The sequence below is a fragment of the Podarcis pityusensis genome, assembly GCF_964106645.2.
Source record: "Podarcis pityusensis genome assembly, chromosome: 5".
NCBI classification, from domain to species: domain Eukaryota; kingdom Metazoa; phylum Chordata; class Lepidosauria; order Squamata; family Lacertidae; genus Podarcis; species Podarcis pityusensis.
In genome coordinates, this window is record NC_138032.1 from 5651217 (window position 1) to 5668370 (window position 17154).

The 17154-nt window shown below is 43.0% G+C and overlaps 1 protein-coding gene across 2 annotated transcripts in view; it reads right to left on the bottom strand.

Annotated features, from left to right (window-relative positions):
- The window catches only part of ABCC5 (ATP binding cassette subfamily C member 5), a 47853-nt gene extending 32702 nt beyond the window's left edge, over positions 1–15151 (bottom strand). For both annotated transcript variants that reach the window (XM_081007745.1, XM_081007747.1), the window contains exons 1-2: positions 14993–15151; positions 11054–11236 (exon numbers count right to left, since the gene is read on the bottom strand). In XM_081007745.1, coding sequence (XP_080863871.1) covers positions 11054–11182 — 129 coding nt within the window. In that variant the 5' untranslated portion in view covers positions 11183–11236; positions 14993–15151. The remainder of the gene's footprint in view (positions 1–11053; positions 11237–14992) is intronic.
- Positions 15152–17154: the final 2003 nt, after the last annotated feature.

The window sequence follows — 17154 nt, forward strand, 5'->3', positions numbered from 1 at the left end:
ATCCCTCAAGCGACATTTCTCCTATGGGTCTGAGTCATGGGGCACCATATTGCCTGGGGAATTGAAATCTACATAGCTACAACACAGCCCTCCACCACCTAATCCAGTGGCATATGTAGAATCTACGGAATTCCAGCTTTCCAGGGGGAGATACCATAACTACTACTACTACTACTACTTATTATTATTATTATTATTATTATTATTATTAGAGAATTTATAGAGCATTAAGAAAAGGCAATGCCAGTTCTAGGATAAGAAACAAAACAAGGTCTTTTGTGGTGCTTCCAGCAAGCTGGAGCCAGGACTTCTATACGTCCTGCCAGGATTTTTCCTTGACCTCACTCACTCCTGTTGCATGCGTCTGAAAATTGAAGTTCCATTTTGTTGTTATGGTTAATAGCCACTGATAGACCCATCCTTCCTTGCCTGCCTTTCCTGACTGATGAAAATAGTTCTCATCTGGTACACTGCTATATCTGATTTGTTTCCTTCTTGCAACACCCAGTGAATACACCCAGAACAGTTTTCACAAGATCGTGTTAGCAACCAAAGTTAGTAATTTCAAAACACTGGATGAAACAGGTGCGACACCATTTAGTTAAAGCTGCAAATTAATGTGGTTTCTCCACCCACCCCAGAGCAGCTTTTCAAAAATGAATTTCTAACTTGCTTGCTTTGGATAATTTGAAAAGGATATTCTGTGTCATGCAAACCCATTTCATTGATCTGTGCCAACCCCAATTCATCAGGGAGTTCAAAATAACAAAAAGCTTTCACTTCATTTCTCAGACAATTCCAAATCCTCCAATCTGGAGAAATTCTGATTGCTCATTAGGAGAGAGACATTTGCTATGTACGCACCAAAGTTTCCATAACTTTATCCATTTGTCCTACAAAAGTCAAAGTCATGACTCTTAAAGAAACAACAATTCCTTCCTACCTGCATGCAACTTGGAAAAAAGTATTTATTCTTCAAAAGGAAGGAGAAGTTATTGCATATACTACCAAGCTCTGGAGGCCCAGAAACTGTATCCTTTCTACACAATCACAAACCATGAGCTGCAATACATAGTCTATACTGTATTAGGGTAGTCAAGTTAGGCCTAGCAACAAAGGATGCCCTTAATAAGGCAAAGCTAAGTCCAGCTGTTATTGTTCCTTGGCCTAGAATACCACTCCTGAAATTAAATAGCAAACACCAATTGTCAGGTTTTTTTAATTTATCAAAACTCACTTTTTCAAACAGGGGAATCTGTAGATATAAAACGTGTGACAGAGAGAGGAGTGTTCAGTTAGGATGTAGGAAACCCAGCCCACTGATTCTTGAAGTGGGATTGGGCAAGTCACTAATTAACTTACAAGAATGCCACAAAGCTAAAATACCACATGAAGCTGCTAGCAACAAGAATACCCAATACTTTACAGATTCTTTTTTTAATAATGTACTTTAAAGATGTGCTTCATAATTTTACTTTCTTACAAGACAGATGACTTAATGACTTTTTACAGACAGGAGAATCTAACAGTATAATCTAACAGAACAATAGTATAATCTAATCTCCAATATATAATTAAACAATTGGTGGTGTATGACACAACCTTTGACTAGTGCCTATGTGGTACAGAATACAAATTGAGCTGAAGAGAGTTAAGGTGTCAGAACATGCCATTCTTTTCTTCAGAAGAATAACTCTGCATCTTCACTCAGCAACATGGCAAGTATTTGAAATTTTCCTGGCCACTGCTCTGCTCAAAGCACCAGCCTCTCTAGCACATAACGAAGATGTTATTTTGCATCTTCATCTTGTAGCCCAGTTGAGACACAAATGTGACTTGCAATAGCATAGCCTCAAGTGAATTACTCAAGCCCTGATTAACTTTTCAAAAACCTTCTCCAGTTTGCCTCAGAGCTCCCACGAGACACAGTAAATGAAAATCCTATCATCCTCTATAATCCCACACATGAAGCTATTACATGTGATTTGAAAATCACAAGGCCTTTATAGATGTTCATTTTCTGAAACCGTACTAAGAAGGTGGGGAAAAGAGAGAGAGAGAGCGCGCGCGCACACACTCATGAAATAAAACAGCCAATAACGAACTATACTCTATAGATGTAGCTCAGCATAAGAGAAAAGTGGTGGTGCAGGTGGTTAACTGTAGCTAACCTAAACAGGTATTGCTTCCGGAAAGAAAAATTACATTACAGTACATATTTCATTTCAATGACTGAAGCAGATAAGAGAAAGCTGCAAGCACCTCTAACTGGTTTACAGGGTTTTCTAGGAAGTTTTTTTTAAAAAAAAAAAACCTATGAAGATATTAATCTGTGAAGGAACCCTAAAATGGTTGGATAGTGCCTTATACAGTCATACCTCGGGTTGAATATGCTTCAGGTTGAGCGCTTTCGGGTTGTGCTCCGCGGCAACCCAGAAGTAACAGAGCGCGTTACTTCCGGGTTTTGCCTCTTGCGCATGCGCAAATGCTCAAAATGCCGCCACGCGCATGTATGGAAGTGGCAAAATGCGACCCGCGCACGCACTGTTGTGTCTTACGTTCTGTTCAGGATGCGAATGGGGCTCCGGAATGGATCCCGTTCGCATCCCGAGGTACCACTGTATGCCTTAAATGCAACTCCTGCAACCCAGCTGGTGTCAAACATATTGCTCTACTTTCCTTTGGAACACATCAGCAAAGCCAAGAGAGGGGTCTTTTGTCTGGGCAGCCCAGGACCTCCAAACACACACTGCCCATGCTGCCGCCCTGGGGAGGTCACTATGGTGTTGCTAATGCAGCAATCTGACTTCACCCCCAGAGGCACACTCCATTGTATTTCAAGACAGACTGATGCCAACAACAATAGTTAAGTTAATCCATGTATTGCCTGGTCTGGGATAATGGCTCACCAAATATGGGTCCTTTAAGGGAACATAGGGAGTGGCTCCATGCCAGAGAGCAAGTGCATGGGCTTCTCTCCCTCAACTGTCTATGAGTTAGAAACACAAAAGGCCAGAGTTGACTGTTGAATTATGTGAGCTATAATCTGGAAGCAAAAGCTATAATCTGGAAAGGCACAGAGAGAGAGAGAGAGAGAGAGAGAGAGAGAGAGAGAGAGAGAGAGAGTGCACCATGTCTGACTTCTCCGGGAATCTAAGGCTGTGGTGATGGGAGAAGCAATATCCTCTTAGGGTGTTAATGCTGTGAACCCCTCAGTCATAGGATCAGCTTGTATTGTTGACAATCACCTGTCTCAAAAGACAATGGAGTGCGCCTCTGGGGCTGAAGCCAAACCAATGAAGAATCACAACGCCTGCTGTGGCTGCAGAGGCTGGTGGCAGTAATAGTAGTAGCGGTAATAGTAATAATTCATTATTTATATGCCACCCAGCTGACTGGGTTGCCCCAACCTATCTGGGCAGCTTCCAACAAATTAAAATGGATCTGTGTAGGGTTTACTCCTTAGTTTTTTTCTCCCAAAGATGTTCCACAAGGCAGTGGGTATGGATTTTCCCTTGGGGTGTGTGTGTACGTACATATATGCATATACTTATGTACATATACATGTGTGTATGTGTGTTGTGTATATCTGTAAATAAACCATATATCATAAAGACACCAAGTCTCTACTGTGTCTCATTCTGAACAAAACATGAACTCTGGGTAAGCACCTGGAACCCCCAGAATCTTACAATGCTTGGGGATTGGGATGGCGTGAAACAATATTTTTATTGTATGCCTGTTTATTTTACTGTATTTTAATGTTAGTATATTTTCTTATCTTGTTCTAAACTGCCCTGAGATTCCCAAATAGGTGGTATGTAAATACAGTTGTACCTTGGTTCTCGAACAGCATGCGTTCCGGGAGTCTGTTCGACTTCTGGAACCATTTGAAAACCAAGGCATGGTTTCCAATTGGCTGCAGGAACATCCTGCAGCCAATCAGAAGCTGCTCCGGCCTTTCCGCTTCCAAAAATCATTCGAAAACCAGAACACTCACTTCCAGGTTTCGACCGTTTGGGAGCCGATTTGTTCAGGAGCCAAGGTGTATGAGATCCAAGGTACGACTGTACAGTACTTTAATAAATAAAATAAATTACTTCCCCCAGTCATGTCACAAAGTCAACTAAAAAAGAGCCTAAAATAATGTAAAGGAGCTCTTCTACCTGGAAGTACTACATCAATCCTTAAACATTTCTGGGCCACGACAGCATAATGCACAATTACTACACAGCTACAAGCGCATTTCTCATCCTCACTTCAAGGCGTCACAGGCCATTAATGCAGGTATGAATAGTGTTCCTTTGGTCTTCAAGCCACGGTGGAGCGGGTGGGGGACCATGCAGAAAAAGAGCATCTACCCCTGCAATTCTTCCATTTTAAAGTGTATAAATGGCATGCACCTCCTAAGCATGTATTTGCACTGTAAAAATATTCAGAACCTGCAACCCTGGACTCATATGCTCCTAGCCCTGCCCCCATCACCCTTTAAGATTACCCACATCTTGCCACCTAGAACCACATAAACTGTCGTTAACTTATGGTTTGCTGAAAGAAGACAACTCCAAACCATTAAGTAACGATCTTAGCAAACTTTGATTAAGATTAACAACAACTTAGTGTTTGGACGCAATGTTAAACTGTAGTTAAACTAAAATGGAACTAGAAGGTTCTGATCTCTTCCTCAAAGCCAGGGAGGGGGGAGTACACAAGGCTGAGGTTCAGTGCAGCTCACAAAATACATATATATGGCAATGTATAATCTCTGGATGGTGGTGGAAAGAAACCACAATCTATCTTAAAAATTTTATTTTACAAGGATTCTGCATTATGGAAGGGTACAGCTGCAGCTAGCGCTTTAGTGCCCTCATAGTTGCTGACAAGACTGAATTATGCATTGTTTGTTTAATTATTACATTATTTCTACAATTAACTTAATACACTCTAAGAACAGAGTTTTGGCTGCCCACAAGAGCAACTTGCATTTCCTCCCTGAATTACTTAGCTGTGTTATCCAAAAGCTCTACTGATATTTTTTAATGAAATGCAACTCAAAGAGAACATTACAATCTTTTCTGAATATTTAGTTTTCATCAGCCAGAGTACAGAGAATCCAGTCCATTTTACTCCTTGTTTGCAGAGAATTAGCAGGAGCTTCACCAAACTGGATTAAGTACCAACTTATTTGCACACACAATTAAGTTTCTGGCTCACTATTTGTCCCTGCAGTTAAGAATAATGAAAAGAACAGCAATGCGTCTGCCAGAAGCACAGTGAAATTTAACAATCAATAATGTTATGCAGGGCTGTTCTTCGCAGATCAGGGGTTGGGGTCATAGTGCGCAACTTATCACAACTCTAGGAGTATTTGGGTCCTCTAATTATTGAGAAGTCAAGACAGCAGAGAGCAACACATTCATGCAGCATAACATCCTGCCCTCCAGATGCTTCAAACTACAGCTCCCTTCATGTCTAACTGCTGGCCATGCTGGCTGGAGCTGATGAGAGTTGCAGCCCAAAACATCTGATGGGCACCAGGTTGAGGAAGGCTGCAGTAAAGAGACTGTCACATCGTTATGCAAAGCTCCATCATTTTAACCTAGTTTAAATATTTGCCTAACATAACCAAAGCTTCTAGGGTTCTTCAGCAACATGCTTCCCTAAAACCACTGACGTAAAATATGAATACAACTCTCACAAATAGTTACTCAATTCAGCACATTTACATAATGTGTTCCTTGCACAGTCTCTCCTCACACTGTGTGATTTGTGGACTTCCTTGCCAAGCAAGGTGTTAAAAAGGCTTAGTTGCAATAAATTACAAAAAACATGTAGCCTGGAGGAAAGAATAGCAAGAATTTGATCACTTCAGCAACTTCGTTTCTACATGTCTTTTATCCTTCTAGCAAGGCCCTTCGTTATTTCAAGTGACAATTTAATACTTTTGTTTTTCAACGAGGGCCACAGCCAAGTTTTGGGTTTGGTTTTTAAAAAAATAAAAAGAAAGAATGTGAAAGGGCACACTATTGCAACATTTCCCATGTCTACTCCATGGGACGCAGAAATGCCTTCTGTCCACCAAGGGCATCTGAAGGCTAGGCTGCAAGGACACAGGAGGGGCCTGAATTGCAATGACAGAAAACAACAAGACCCGCCTAGTGGCTGCCTGGCACAGCTGGGAGGAGAAAAGAGAAGGCAAGTACAGACCAAACACCTTCAAAAAGAAGAGGGCATGAACAATAGTTCTGCAAGAAAAGAGGAACTTAGATATATATTGTTAAGGAGTTAACAGGATAGCTTCGAAGGGGAAGCTAGGCAGATGACAGAAATTGCATTGGTAAGAGCAATCCAGGAGTGCTATGAAGCAGAGGCAAGCCAGTGATTATATGGCCTTGCCATGTGGGGGGCACGAAGCTGCCTCTCACGCTGCAGTTTTATTTATCGAGAGTGTAACACAATAGAAAACTGAAAACAGAAGGTCAAGTGTTGTGTGAGGGTAGGAATAAAAATAATTCTATAAGAATAGCTTTGTAAGTTTTATATACCGAACTGCAAACATCAAGGGGAAATAAACTGGTAATAAGGTACCCCAATGGAAAATGGACAGGTGTGAGAAATACAGTATTTAGAACCAACATAATTAATTAGGACCATCAGAAGTATACACAGCATTCGAGAGACAGCATTCCCCAGATTTATAAGACAGCATTATGATACTGTCTGTTTTTAATCTCTTTTCTAATATTTCATTATGTGGATTAGCCTCTTTTTTCCTGTTGCTGCACAGACTTGGAGAGCTCAAATGAAAACTCCAGAATGACAGCAGGTCATAGCAAGACTGATTTCCTGTCTTGTTTCAGGCAAGAAAATGCTACTTGTGAATCATTCTGAACACAAGGAACATAAAGTGTGGGAGAGCATACTGTCATGGCCCAACATTTTTCCAAGCATGAATGATGACAAAAGGCTGTGTAGCCTACACTGTGAAGTGGAAAGGACACAAGCAGACCAGCTAAATTTATAAATTTCATTGCTGATTCCAAGAGGATATTTCCTCCCACTCCACTGGATAATCCTTTCACTTTTTAAACTTTAACAGGACCACAAAACTCTCTGTTTCTGAGTTGAGTGGCAAGGCAGTTAGTTGAAGGGGAGTAAAAAATAGCCCCAGATCAGTTTAAATCCAAAGAAACTCAGTCTCCTCTGATGCCCTCACACACCCGCAAAATTGGCTCCAAAATGCTGGGAGACGCTCTGGAGCAAATAGCGAGGAGGACACAGAAGAAAGTAGGGCAAGCCCTGTTGGATACAACCCCCTAATTCTGATTTTGATAAATGTTTGGCTCAGCCCATTTTTGCAACACAATTGCAGCTCTCTTGATGTGTGTATCCAGAAATGGATATTGTATTATCCATGCTTTCGACACCTTCTTTTTAAACTCTTTCCTCCACAATTTCACAAACATTGTTCGCAGATACTTAGCAGACCCATGTTCAATTGGCCAGATTATGATAAAGGAAGCCTCCAAGGAGAGCAGAGAACATTAAAAATATGCTACATTAGCTGCACAGTCCACAGGCAACTACCCCTAGCTGCTTCAAGCTTCTTTGCTGAGAATGTTACACAATGCATAAACCCAAGCTAGGACATAAACCAATCTGAAGAGCTATCAGACTACAGTGGCTGCAATGCTCTCAAATCCTTGTAGTTTAAAGAGAATGATGCCTGCCTATAGAAACACTGTTGTCACCAGAAATGTGCCAGTAAAGGGCTACTATTGGATTCTGGATTTCACCAGTGGAACCAGCTTAGTGAAAGGTCACCACCAGCATTTGAACACAGGCATTCTAACTTCCCCTAACAATGAGAGCAATATTCTGCTGAGTCACAAACAACAGCAGGAAGCCTATAGCATTAAGGAGAAGCTAAGAGCTGACACTGCACTTGAAACTATGGCCCACAGCGCAGTCTTTGATGTTCCAAGCTCTTATGGGGCACCTGCTTAAAAAAACAATGGCAGGGGGAGTTTTCCATTAACTCACTTGAACACATTCCTTCATTTGGGGGCAGGAGCAGCAGCACAAAAGCACCACATATATTGCAGCATAAGCTTTTATGGGACAGAGCTGCATCTTCATCAGATGCAACAAAAAAGATGCAGCCCTGGCTCAGTTCACATCACAGTAAGAGTGTTATAGGGCTGGGCAATATTCAACACTTCAAACATTTCAAACATATTCAGCATTTCAACATGGTGTGATAGGAATTTTATGGTCTTAGATATATGGAAATGTTCATAAATGTACTAACCAAGCATGTACATAGATCAGCACAGGAAGACCAACCTGGAACCATTTTGATTCCTAAACTGAGCAAATGTTTTCTCTGCAAGGTCAAAGTGGGAAACCTCCCCATTGTCTCTTTCCTCACAAATCCTGTCTTAAGGGCACATTTAAGATATGAATAGGGTGTGAGCCTGTGACATGGCCCAGGAACTAAGTATTTATCATTACAAAAGACTGGCCAGGCTACCCAGGAAATCCAATCAAGTAACCTGCCAGACAGGAGATAAACAACGACAGGAGAAAAACAACATTCAAATTTCTGTTTTAAGACCAACTTTTCTGTGATGTAGGTATGATGTATCTGAGGGGTGGTCTTAGGTTACACCCCTTCTGTGATGTATGTATGATGTTTCTGGGGGTGGTCTTGATCTAAAGGGTGGCAATTTCAAAGTCTTTATAAGGCCTTGCACGCCATTTTCCTGGGTTCCTCCTCTCTCCTGCAGTTGAGGGGAGCACCCTGTTGCAACAGATCCATAAAGATCAAGCTTACTAGCTGCTTTGCTTCTCAATATTCTCTGGTTGGCCTCTGTTATCTTCTCCTACCAATAGGGAACCTATGTAAGGACTCTATATGGGCTCTTGGATACCCCATAAGGAAAAAGGGCAATTTTTGTTTACAACAATGGCAGTGTATCACCAGCCAATCAAGGTGCATTGGCCTCAGCCTGCAAGGCCCTGGGTGAAATTGCCGCAAGAGCTGAAGCGGTTTCACCCCAGCACCTAGCAGGCTGGGACAACACAGCCTTTTTCTATGCTCAGCTGGGGCGCAGGAGGGCTCCCACTAACAAGACTCAATGTGTTTGGGTATAGTATTTTCTATCATGTAAAAATAGGTACTCTCATGCACAGAGCTGCCATAACTAGGTAAGGTAAAAGGTAAAAACTAGGTACGCAACATGCCAATCATGTTATGCAATAATAAGCGGCTTTCTGTTAACATTACCCTTTTCCAAAGTTTCCCAGAGTATTGGTTTGTTGCTGTTGTTTATGCATCTGGTTGCAAAGCAAAGTATCCATCTCTGTCAAAATTACTAGGCCTCCCATACTTTCCAAAAATAATTGGATTTTCTTCCCCAACATAGACTGCACACATTGCAAGAACAGCGGTAGAGCAGCAGAATGACAGCAGACAATTTCCGGGGCAATTTTATTATTTATGTAAAACCCTATTTCCTAATTAAAATGCAGGGTTTTTTTAACGCAACGGCTAGAATATCATAAAATGTGTACAATGAAGAGTCAACAGTGTGATCTATGAAATGTATGACTGTTTGCATGAAATCTGATTTTTCTCATTGAATAAACTACCCCTAAATCACAATTAGCCAAGAGTGTTTGCATCATGAACTTTTTTCTAAAAAGTATTAATAATTTTATTATTTATACCCTGCCTGTCTGGCTGGGTTTCCCCAGGAAGAAGGATTTTCCATTTTACCAGCACTTTTCACAGAAGATCTCAAAAAAATCACCCATCCCTCTGTAGGTAAAAGTATCCCCTGGCTACATACAGCCTCCAGAAACCAGAAGGCCTATTAGAACTTCAACACTTCATGGGACACAAATGGATTCCAAACCCTTGCTATTACCATTATAATTATGAATATGAAAGGACAACCACACTCACTGAAATCCTCATGGTACTAAATAATATGCTCATCTCAAAGCAGCCTAGGTAAAGGTAAAGAGACCCCTGACCATTAGGGTCCAGTCGTGGCCGACTCTGGGGTTGCGGCGCTCATCTCGCTTTATTGGCCGAGGGAGCCAGCATACAGCTTCCGGGTCATGTGGCCAGCATGACTAAGCCGCTTCTGCCACACATCAAGAGCAAACTGGTTGACATTCCACAGGTGCATGCATGATTCGAAGGGTGCATTGCTTTAAAAAAAGCAGGTGATGAAGCATCAGCACCAAGACATACAAGGTTCGATTTACAGCACCTCCATTTAAGATCTTGGGTAACAAGAGTTGGGAAAACTAATGAAAGCAGCTGCCACACAAATCTGACTCTACTAGGCAAATCCATCAGCAAGGATACACCAGTACCAATAATAGCATATAAATAAGCCAGTGACAACCACCAATTTCATTCAAGCAGACAACAGGGAAAGTTTCTACTATCCAAGAACTCTCCTTCCTTGGAAGTTTTTAACAATTATATAATTCTGTGATCTGTGAGAGTGTATCCTCATCACAGGTCTCTTTACTGCATGACACATAATCTACTGGAATCTGGCACACAGTATTTTCTGTGACAGCAACTGTGAAATTCTGTTTGCTTGTTTGTTTTTATTAAATCAGTGGTCTAATAAAATCAGTGGTTTTTATACCACCCTTCATCTGAGGATCACATGGCAATATAAAAACACAAAAATACATAACATAGTAACAAAAATTACCAATAAAACACATCAGTTTAAAAGGCCACAGATGGGTTTAATTAGCCAAAGGCCCGAGAGAAGAGGAATGTTTCTGCCTGGCGCCTAAACATATGTAACAAAAGCGCCAAGTGAGCCTACCTGGGGAGAACAATCCACAAGTGGGAACCCACCACAGAGAAAGCCTGATCTCATATTGCCACCCTCCGGAGCTCTACAGGCTCTTCATATGTTCTCATTATAAATATGAAGCTGACGTAATAAAATTAAAACTACTAAACTAGGCAGTTCCAAAAGCTGCCCCTCAAAAGACAAAAATCACAGCTCCTGACCTTGTGTTTGTCTTGCTGGTAATTCAGCCCATCTTGTTCTTCATGTTGGCCTGGGCTGCCTCTCTCCCTCACATTTCTATACCCAGGACTGGGTATAACATATTCTTTTCCTAGATCGATATCTTTCATCTTCTCCTTCTGTTAACGCCAGGGTTAACAAATGTATCTGCCACACAGAAAACTCTGGAGGAAAAAGAGACAAAGCAATCTTGCATTAGAATCATCACGCCCCGTATCTTCTTAAAGGATGTTTTAAACAAGCTTGGATTGCAGTTTTTGAATCCTATAGCAAAATATGACCATGCTACTATCCTTCCGTTACCACCTGCAGGTCCATGTCAGAAATTAGGCAAGCGCCAGGCACATTTTGTGACTGGTGCAGGTCCAACTGCTGTCACACAGAGATCTCTTAATGCCAGGTTGGTGATTGGGGAAAGCAAAATGTCACTTTGAGAAGGATCCGAAATATTTTATTTCAAGCTTGAATTTGATTTATTCTGGATTGTTTTATTTGACGTTTTAATGTGTTGTAAACTGCTTTGAGATTTGTTCTTTACAATATAAAGTGGTATAGAAATGGAATTAATCATCACCATCATGAATTTGGAGGGGGGCGGTGCCAAGACATTCCATTGTGGCAACTGTAACCTAGGTCTAAGGTGCCATTGGGTGATTAGATTATATACCTGAGTGTCTAACATTGCTGCAGATTATATGCCACATCCCATGCACTATCCTAGCAGTGATCTCAAAGAGAAACACACACACTACTCCCTAAAAAGTTTGTCATGCAAGTTTCAGAAGCAGTATTTGGAGTCCATGTGCCTGAAGATAGCTTTATCATCTGTTCTAAAACACTTCACAATTCTTAACATGCAGCAGGATATCTGCAAATGCAGAACCCAGCCATGATCTTGACTGAACAGACCTATCAACACACTCCTGAATTTCACTACATGTTTCCAAAAGAAAAAAGCACAAGATGTAGCAATCTGAATAAAACTAAGCTTTTGTCGAACAGAACTATGCATTAGGAAGAATGGAAACCCAGCTATTCTAAGCAGCACAAGGCACAAAGTTGGCTACAACAAAACACATACTTTAAGTTCCTAGAGACAGAAAGTGGCAAAAAAGGGCTTATGCTGCATGGTAACATAAAAAACAAATTGCAGTTCTGTCCACAGCTGTAACATACTAGTCTATAAGGAGTTATGGTACTTCCAGGGACAGTGTCTATGGGTGCCAATCTCCACAACAATTGTTGCTATTTCAGACTGAATATCCATATCAGCAAGGAAGGTGTAATTGCTCTTGCACAAATATAGCAATAGCCGCTCTAAGCCTCCCAACGGGAAGAACATATTCCTTTTAGAAATCTGTTGTTTAATCTTTATTCTTATAGGACCCCACTCAAACTATTTTATGTTACTCATAACTAGCTAAGAATCTTTTTTGCACATAAATCTTTCAAAGAAACAGGTTTATTTTTAAGGCAAGGATAAAAAGATGCTGTCACTTTTGAAGAAATGCACATGCAGAAACAAGCTGTTATTCTCTGCAAGTTCAGTTGAATGTTATCTTACACTATGCAATAGTTACAGCCAGTGCACTGTATTAATGCACCTCACACTGTCTCAAATGTGGTACAACTAATACAGCAACAATGCAAGTTCAGTGTATTAGTCACTAAGGCTGCAGTCCTAATCTTATGTAATGGAGTAAACACCATAGAATTCAATTGGTCTTAGTTTCAAGTAGAAAATAGTTGGGATCGCACTGTAAGCAACTATACCTTCCATAGGAACTCCTTCATGTTACTATGTTTTCATCCTCCCAATGACGTCCATATTCCTTTCCTCACCCTTTTTTAAGGTTATGGCAACAAATCAACTGTCTATAAAGCCATCCCTTGGGGTGGGGGGGAAGTCACCTTGATCTGGTGTCATTGCCTTTGATACCCCAAGGGCATTTAAAGCAGTCTTTACAAAAAAAATTTAATACATCATCATAGCAGATCTATGAAACAGCCTCAGAGTGCATGAGTCTGCAAATCTTGCTATGTTGCCATGAAATAATCATTTTTGTCATTGGTAAAAACTGCACAAGTCTTCACATGAATTTAAAGATCTTTAGAAAAGCTATTTTCCAACTGTCCTTTTCATTTGCAGCTCATCAGGGTAGCTGCATTTAACTTGTTCCAAGGGATCTATACTGAACCCCCTCCCCCAAGAAAAAAACATCCACAGAACACCACTCCCTTATAAAATTTCTGGGTAGTCAGGAGGATGATTCTGCATCCTCTCTCTGTGTTGCCAGATCTGATGCTTGGTCATCCATTACTTTGTTTGCAGCACCATCTGTGGGGCCAATTTATAAACAGCAGCAAGCAGTTCTTGTTTTAAACAACACTTTTAATAAATAATTTTAGAACTGTGGGGCGGCAGCAGCAGCGCCTATCCTCTGTTTCTCAACCCTTACGTCTCTTGAAAGGTACCCAGCACTAGACAGCCTCCTTTCTGCCACTGAAAACAGCAACAGCAACGTAAACAAGGGAGGGGTCCTCAACCTGTAAACTGCTCTGCATAGGCCATTTCACAATCCCATTCACTTCCATGCAGATACCTGAAGAGGGTGAGGGACTGCCTTTTAAAAAGCACAGCAAAGTGAAAGAGGGAGGACTTGGATGACTGAAAAATCATTATTCTGCATGAAAAGGGAGAACAGGAAAGTCCTTTGTCACTAGATTTGTAGAAAGATGTGCTGTTCTGCAGGAGTGTGCAAGGGAGGGAGTATCCTAAACCACTGGTAGGGCAGGAGAGGAAAAACACCAGGTCTGACTCTGCACCTTCTAATCTCTCTCTCACACACACACCAATTTCTGTATTCATTCATAGGCTCCCCCCGCCTCCAAAAAGAAGTTAAAAACAAAAATTCAAGGAGCGCAATCCGAATCACACTTACTAGAGAGCAAGCCTATGTCACTATTGAGCACGGTGGGCCTTCCTCCCAAGTAAACAGGCACAGAAGTGGTCAGCCAGCCCTTCAGAAGAACTCCCAATGCCCTCTTCCCCCAGTTGCCCTCCCCACTTAAGGAAAGCAATGTCTGTTTCACTGCCCCCTTCAAGGCTCTGCCCCAAAGGTCTTGATGAGGAAGAGCGTGGGTGGCACAAGGAACTGCCCAAGTTTGCAAAACGAAGAGGAAGAAACGAATCTAGGCTCCTGAATAAACTGGGAATGATGGGGAGGTGAAGGTTTTTTGTTTTGTTTTTTTGCTTGGGGGAGAAGAAAGAAAGGAGGAAATGAGATTCCACTTCTTACTGGAATCATTGCTGCATCAGCAATGAGGGAAGGCCGTCCTTTTGGTACTGTTAATCTTCTGACTGCATATGCAAATCTATAGATAGATATGTATGTCCCCTTTCCAATCCTGCCCGTTCCTGGCCCCACCCCGCACGAAATGTCTCGTGCATTTATAGGCCACCGCCCCCTCCCCTCCCATAATTAAATTACAAACAAAAAACCCCAGCCCAAAGTCAAAGGCATTGTGGGGGGGGGGGGAGAGGGGCGCCTCCCCGGCGGATCTCTTTCAAAATGTCCTCCTTCTCTCCCCAACGCACCTTCCAAAACACCCCCCCCCCAAAAAAAATACCAAACAGCCTCCACCTTTTCCTTACAAGGAACTCCGTTCAGAGTCCAGGGTGGAGAGAAGGGAAGTCTTCAGGAGCAGCTCCCCCCATTTTATATATATATAACCCCCCCTCACAAAAACGACGCCTGAGGTCCCCATAACAGCCCCTGACCCCCCCAAAAAAGGACTTCTGAGGAGAACAAACCTCATTTAAGCCGTCCCCCCCTCCTCAAGTGTCTTGTGAGGGGAGGGGGGCATTCCCCCAATTTAAATAATCGCCCCCCCCTCCATTTGAATAACCGCCCTCCTACCTGGCTTGAGCGACAGCGCCTCTACAGCCCTCAGCGGCCCCGGAGCCACAACTGGGGTCAATAGGCAGCCCGAGAACCTCAGAACGGCTCCTCAGTCGCACTGCGCCTGCGCGGGCACCCGCGGGCAGCCCAGTCCGCTACCACTTACCACCACACCAGCAGAGTCTTCTTTTCCCCTCCGTCGCGGGGTGCTTCGGGAGATGTAGTCCGCGTTCCCTGCCGGCGCCCCTACTAGAGCCGCGGAGAGGGACTACGCATCCCACAAGGCAGCGCGCGGGGCGGCGAGCCGGCTCCTTTCCCCGCAGGCTCCTCCCACCTTTATCCTCTCCTCTCGCCGGCCGGGTCCTGAACGTTCTGAGCGCCTCCCGGGTCCTTCTGGGCGCTTCACACGTGCGCTTCCCACCCCTAGGGCGGCGCACGTGTCCGGGGGGGGGTGGAGGGTTCCCAGCTCCGGCTTTGGGGTATATTGCAGCGGGAGCTGCAAACGGCACGAGCCGGTTTTGAGCTGCGCGGACCCGTGCGCGCTTTCCCTGGTAATGGGGTCCCATTGAACTGAATGGGGTGCTGTGGGGCTCGCTTCTGTAGGCCTGTTGTCGCTGTTAATCTGCAGTCTTTGCGCGCGCGGTGGTTTCGGGGAAACGGGAGCTTCTCCCCCCCCCCCCCGGAATGAGCTCCGTTGGATTTTTCTTTGTAAAAACGCCCATAGGATTTTGCGCTGGTACTGAGCCGGCTTCATAGGATGCGCGGAGTGGATAGGAGTGGTTTAGTTTTATTTGACAAGGTTCATGTACCGCTTTAATCAACAAAAACCTCATAAGTAGTTCAGATAATCAATGCGAAACACTCACTTCGAATACCAGTAACTTTAACGACAAACTAGTCTCAGGGTCGTTGCTTCTACCCCCACCCTAGGAGAAAGCTTTCCTGCGTTACAGCGGGGTGGTCTACATGACGCTCTTCATCCCTTCCAACAAGTCTATGATTCTATGCTATGCACATCAAGTTTATCATAAATCATAGATTTGGAAGTGACCCCAAAGGTCATCTACTCCAACCCCTTGCAATGCAGGAATCTCAGCTAAAGCGCCCATGGCAGATGGCCATCTGACCTCTTATTTAAAAACCACCACCTCTCGTGGGAGTCTGTTCCACTGCTGAAAAGCTTTTACTGTCAGAAAGTTTTCCCGAATGTTTAGTCAGAATCTCCTTTCTTGCAACTGGAAGCCATTAGTTTGAGTCCTACCCTCCAGAGCAGGAGAAAACAAGCATGCTCCCTCTTCCATGTGACAGTCCTTGAGATATTTGAAGATGGCTTTCTAATCTCCTCTCAGTCTCCTCTTTTCCAGGCTAAACATTCCTTCAACTGTTCCTCATAAGGCTTCGTTTCCTGACGCTTGATCATCTTGGTAACACTCCTCTGCACATGTTTCAGCTTGTCAACCTCCTTAAATTGTGGTGCCCAGAACTGGACACAGTATTCCAAGTGTGGTCTGACTAAGGCAGAATAGAGATATTATTACTTCCCTTGATCTGGACACTAGAATTCTGTTGATGCAAAGTAGAAGTAAAATCAGTAATATCAATGGGCAGGGAAACAAAAAAAAAAAATCCTTCCAGTAGCACCTTAGAGACCAACTAAGTTTGTTACTGGTATGAGCTTTCATGTGCATAGCTTTTCTTGTGGCTGCCACACTGAAAGACTAATTGCTAGCAAGTGTGGCACAAACATTAGTTGGCACTTGTAAAGGTGCCAGTTCCTCACACCAAAACAGTCAAGTGGGCATGTATTGAGAGTAAGGTGGTCTGTACTTTGTGCAATTCATTGCATTGCCCTCTGATAACCATTTGCAGTTCCATCCTGCCCACACTACGCTGCTGGGAGCAATGATGCAGCTGATGAAGTGCACTCTAGTCTATGAAAGCATATGCTGTGATGTTATGGAACGTAAAGCTGTTGATAGCAACTGGCCTTAATGGCTATATTTACCTTCAGTATTAGAAGCAGCGCATAGTTTCTGAAACTCACAGGAGAGGAGAGCAATGCATTTGCGTTCATGTCCTGCCTACAGACTTCCCACGGGCATCTGGCTGGCCATTAGGAGAACAGGGTGCTGGACTAGATGGGCCATTGGCCTGATCCAGCCCTAAGGCTGGATGTCTAG